Source organism: Zophobas morio, unplaced genomic scaffold (genome assembly GCF_036711695.1).
Source record: "Zophobas morio isolate AGI-343-1 ecotype UQ-CSIRO unplaced genomic scaffold, CSIRO_AGI_Zmor_V1 ptg000029l, whole genome shotgun sequence".
NCBI classification, from domain to species: Eukaryota; Metazoa; Arthropoda; class Insecta; order Coleoptera; family Tenebrionidae; genus Zophobas; species Zophobas morio.
The window spans coordinates 8,675,472-8,681,263 of NW_026972134.1; the positions used below are offsets into that span (position 1 = coordinate 8,675,472).

At 33.1% G+C, this 5,792-nt stretch overlaps 1 protein-coding gene across 2 annotated transcripts; it reads right to left on the minus strand.

Annotated features, from left to right (window-relative positions):
* Nucleotides 1-2,563: 2,563 nt before the first annotated feature.
* Nucleotides 2,564-5,488, minus strand: LOC135137547 (transient receptor potential cation channel protein painless-like). Of its 2 annotated transcripts, none has more exons than XM_064067241.1 (2): nucleotides 5,231-5,488; nucleotides 2,564-5,180 (listed from the first exon to the last, which is right to left on the minus strand). In XM_064067241.1, the coding sequence occupies exons 1-2, from the start codon at nucleotides 5,283-5,285 to the stop codon at nucleotides 2,833-2,835; spliced, it is 2,403 nt and encodes an 800-aa protein (XP_063923311.1). In that variant the 5' UTR covers nucleotides 5,286-5,488; the 3' UTR covers nucleotides 2,564-2,832. The 2 variants fall into 2 exon arrangements, with proteins under 2 accessions (XP_063923311.1, XP_063923310.1); XM_064067240.1 differs by having other exon boundaries at nucleotides 2,564-5,183.
* Nucleotides 5,489-5,792: the final 304 nt, after the last annotated feature.

The window sequence follows — 5,792 nt, forward strand, 5'->3', positions numbered from 1 at the left end:
TACTCAGATGATACGTAATTATGCCGATATAGAAGGTTTCATTGCTATCTTTTCTTGCAGTCCTGCTGATATTCGTAATCATCTCATAAGCTCTTCTAACTAATTATGCTCTTAGATCATATAATAAATAGATACCAATACTCAAACTAAAAGCTGTGACTAAACATGAAGCTATCTGTTGTCGTTTTCTACGTCAAGGGGAGTAGTATAATGCTATCCTTGTGTGATCACCACATCTTCATCTTTGTTATATGCATTTCATCTGTATATGTCTATTTCACTTCCATCCTTGTACCGCACAAGCGCAACAAATTGCTTTTGACAGATGTTTCTTCTAACCTCTCTTTCGAGTTGTTGTACCAAAAACAATTTTAGAATTTAGAACAAAGATCCTATTTTAAGTGATGTAGTCATAAAGGATCACAATTGCTGCCCAATAATTTACTATTCCTTTCGTTATCTACTGTGAATTATTTATAAAATCAAGCTGTCAACATCTTTCTTCCGAAGTTAGTTCAGACATACTTCCTGAAATTTAGGCGCGCAAAATTCAAATAGCGATCAGGCAAGGATAGCTTCATTGTAATCCCTCCATGCACGAGAGAGATGTGTGACAGGAGGATGTCGTCACAGGCTGTCCTAGGGAAAGAACACGGCATGGTGGTATCTATTTATTATATGATCTAAGATTATGCTATACCCTATGCTCTGCAATTGGCTTCCGTCCTGTAGAGTATGGTTTACTAAATAAATAAATATTTAAACAAATTGCTGATTTTAAAAAATGCATCGTTGCAACGACGTCATCAAATTGTTGGTGGGGATGATTGACAACATTTTGGTTAGCATTTAACCATCTACATGACATTTCTAATATACATACAAAATTATACAGACACCATATGGACAGACAGGCAAAAAGACGGAAACGGTAGAATACTTTCTTCGTACTGTAAGGGTCATGAAATGAAAAAAATGTACCATTTCATCCAAACATTTCCTCCTTTATGAGATTATTAAAAGACAGAAAACAACACACCGTTTATAAATCTTAATCTTATACGAGTAGAAGGAATTTGGGCGAAGAACAAATTTTCATTCATACAGTTTAATGAAATTTGAAAAAAATGTGTGTAACTGCGTAAACTTATCGAAAACAATTATTTTATTAATAAGCGTCAATTGGTAGTAAAGATGCTGATTTCGAATTTGGCATTAGATTATGCATATGACTAAAAAAGATGGTACACTGTTATTCATTCACAGATAAATCACAAATATAGACTCAAAAAAATTTATAACCGAGTCAATTTATTTTTTTGATTAAATCAAGAATTCCAAAACTGAATAGTTTGAACTCTTGCGACGTTTTGAAGTTACTGTGAGCATAGTAAGTCGTTAATCAAAATGTATCTGTTTATCAACCCCAAAAAATTAATAACGTTATCTCAAAATGTTGTCGAATAAATCCTATCTAAAATATGGAAAATATGATCAGTCTATACTTGTAATTTATCATGGCATTCACAATTTTTAGATCTGCCTATACAGGGTGATTCGAAAAAATTAATGAATCAGCCAATTTATTTTGTTGAATAAAACAAAAATTTCAAAACTGAATACTTTGATATCTTGCAGACGTTTTAATGTCATTGTAATTATAGCAAATTGTTAATCAAAACAAATCTGTTTATTCCTTCCAAAAAATTGATGACGTCGTCTTAAAATTTTGCCTAATAAATTCTATCCAAAATGTGCAAAATAAGACGAGTTTTTACCTGTGTTTAAATAGGTGTTTCAAAAAAGTAAACGAATTAGTCGATTTGTGTTGTTGATTAAATCACGGACGACTCACTCCATTTTCCCAGAAAATTTTGGGAATAGAATACGATTGTTTTACATTGCACCAATCCAAGATGATATATTTGTCTTTGCAAAAATGTTGATGACGTCATCACAAAATAATGTAAAGAAAAACTCAACTAGAAACTTTCGACTAATTTTTTCTTCGTAAGTATTGTTTAATTAATAAGACTTAAAAAAAATCATCCGTTAAGCTAAATTTACTCTACACAAGGTGTGTGAAAGCGCTTTCATTTGCTCACATTTCAGTGATAGTGTGTTTAAACAGATGTGATAGTAGGAAAAATAAATTGCGAGACAGATAAGATAAACTTACATGTTTTTCAATGTATTTAGTTAAACAAATATTTTTAATTTTGGTAACTGCAAAATCTGTCGCCGAACAAAGATTTAAAATAACGCTCATATTAGATAACCGATCAATAATAGTAATCTTCACATCGGCTTTGCTTTTGTTTTTATAATTAAGACATTTTTTACGTATAAATTTTTACTTTTTATGAAATTATTTTGATAATAAAAAAATATTGGTCAAAATGCAGTAGATAGGTATTAATTAAAAGTCTTAAATAAATCGAGCCTGGGCTGCCCTACTCACCGGATAATAATGAATGAAAACGATCGGGGTGGTATTAGGGAATTCAGATATAAGTATTCAGTTCGTTTTGGTTTTTTTGTAACTGCAGAGGAAAGGAAAATCTACTCGAAAAAATTGTTTATTTCGATTTTTGCTGATGTTTTTTTAATTTAAATTTGTAAACATACAGTTATATTCATTATTAAAGTACTAAACTAGCAGAGACGCACTTAAAAATACACACTCTTACACATACTATAAATTAAAAAAAATAAATTAATTATAACACAGTTCTTATCCATCTTTGATTCTTTCACTCTGTCAACTATTTTTTATGTTTGTTTTCATTATAACTTTCCTTCCACTTTTCTAACTTTCTCAAAATGCGTTTATCACTTGAAGTGTCGCTTCGACTTACTCCAGAACGCCTTAATTTTAATAATACAGTCCTCCGTCAATCTGCCCGGTAAAGTCTTATCGTTTCCAAATTGATTTTTTTTGTTCATGTAAAAATCGATTTCGTACTTTTTATTGTTATTGGTAAAAATATAAGGGCTTGGTAAAAATATTCGCATAAAGTTGCAATAAAAATCAGTCTCAATATAGTTTATAAAAGTTATAACATTCTTGAACGCGTTAATTTCAGCATTATTTTCGACAGTGTTTGCTGTATTAATGGCAACGGTTATCCAGAAGTTAACCATAACCATAACTATGAAGATGGTGAAGACAAAAAAGATGCAACCCAAGACAACATGAAAATAAAAATTTCCATCGTAGCCAGATTCACCCGTCGTTTGCGTCTCAAAAAGTAACTTGCTGATGCTTTCAAAACAATTATACTTTTTGTCCTTGGCGAGCAAATTGAAAGACATAACAAGGGCTGCTATTACTAAGGAGAAAAACGCTAACTGAATGGCTAAGATTTTGAACGATTGTTTCAAGATGACAGTCCATTTGGCAATCTTCGGGTGATAGCCGGCTGTTAGTAGTAGCAAGATTGACATTTCCGCAAAAGCAAAGATCCGTAAGATGTGTAAGAAAATCCCTACCACAAGCGTTGATATAAGAATTAATTCCAAGATATAGTGACAGTTCAACCGCCTAGTTTTAATGAGCGAAATTATGATGAATATAAGTTTCAACACGGTATTAAGCGTTAAAAAGAATACACAAAAACACAAATTGTTCATTGAATCGGTTAACAAATAAAAATATGCACTCAAATTTAGAAACAAATAAAATTGCAGTACCAGAATTACCCAATAGTACAATTCCACCTTAAACCATTTCAGTTCTAAAAAAATATTAATTAGTGGATGCGTCACCAGTCGTTCTAAGTTCTTGTTTTCTGAAATGTTCAAGAGAACTCCAACTTCGTTGCTTCGGTTATTTTGCGTCGAAATCAAAGACTTGAAACAGAAACGCATCTTACAGTTCTCTAGGGCAAAATCGGTGCGTCTTTCCAGAACTAAACAGTCATCGAAATGTGCCTCTAGAGCTTTATCCGAAACTATATCTAAAACACTCTGGCCAGTTTCGTTTCGAGCAAGCAACAGATTTTCGGGACGGTTGAGTATCTTGTGAATTGACTTTCTGCAGTTGAAGTACGCAGCGTAATGTAACGGAGTATTTCCTGAACCTCCATTAAAATATGAATCAAGTTTATCCGATTCTAAAAGCATTTCAAAATATTTGAATATCAAAGCTTTCGATCCCCATCTCACAAATTGGTTAAATATTTCTTCCGTGATTACGAGTTTCTTGTTCTTTAAGATTTCCATGAAGATCTGTTTGTGTCTGTGTTGTGCTGCTATTTCTAGAGGATGTTGGTGGTACAATTTTGTGGTTTGATTTGGGTCGGCGCCATTCTTTAACAGAAACTTAACTACTGGATACATTTTTCCTGACTTTTTGCAAGCAAACTGTAACAGCGTGAATTCCCCGTTGTCGCAACCGACATTTTCACGAATGTTCTTAAACTGTAAAAACTCGCGTATCTTTTCTCCACCAATCCAGTAAAAAAGTTGATTGACGGTATTCGATTTATTAAGATTTTCATCCTGTGCTGTTTCCAACTTAGGATAGTTTTCTTTACTGATTTCCTCAATAACGGTTTTCGTTTGTTCGTCTAGAAAGTTCCAACATACCCCCTTCTGCATGAATTTTTTAATCAATGTTTCGAGCTTGCTTCTCAACTTTGCTTCTTTAGACGCCTTCCACATGAAAATAGCACGATGGAGGGCGATTTTGCCATTAAAATCTGGCTTGTTTATATCTACTTCCGCGTCGATTAACCGACCTATGCAGTCAAAAAATTTTTCTCCTGAAGCGTTTCCGTATTTGAGCGTAAAAACTAGAACAGAGTCACAGTATCTTGGTTGATTGAGAATCTCACCGCTACTAGTGCTAATTATTTCGATTAATTTTTTCTCCTGACAACTTGCTGCCGCGAAAAACAGCAAATCGCTTTTATCACTTTCACACTGTTCACATATTTCATAAAACTTGTTCAACAATCCAAGTCGAACTTCTTCTATGAACTGCTTCTTACCACTTGCCGATTCGAGATTTCGGATATATTCTTTATCTGCGACATCCAAAACTTGCACCGACTTAAGAACTCCATATTTTTGTTTCAGAAATTCGATTTTGTTGAAGTCGATGTTGTTCGGTCTACAGGCGCTCATGACTTTCCGTAAAATTTTGAAATATTTTCGATTATCTTGAGTATTAATTTCTGCTGTAAATTTATGAGTAATATCTTGTGTTAATGGCATGTTCACGTACCTTTTGGTGGTGAGATTTCTTCCATTTCTAGAAGTACTCCTTCTTGATCGCTCATTTTGATTTTTTCTGTTTGTTGCCAAAAATCGCAGTTGGTTTACTGTCTATTCAAAGTTTTAGTTGTCGACTAATCATGGTAGATAAGAGATGACTCAGTGGTAACGTTATAGATTTTTGCTGCAATGTTTGTACACAGATTAGTGTAATACTGATAACCGATAACAGCAAATGCAGGGACGGCCTCTCAAATTGTTGCCTTACTAGTCATACTGTTAGAAATTAATAAAAAATTGTTACAGTAAAAAATGTTACAATATGCTGTAATTCTAGTAACAATTAAACAACGCAAATTAAAATCAAGGAAGAAAGATCGAAATTTAATTCAGGAAATACATAGTTCAAGAAAAAATTTGCAATCTGACGCGAGAACTAGAACTTCTTCAATGAGAGAATACCATACTTCACTAACACTATGATATTGCGCAAACACAACCTTGAATGCGATAACGATATGTCAGTGCCGACCAAACTTTTAATCAAGCCGCACGTAAAATGTGGATATTTG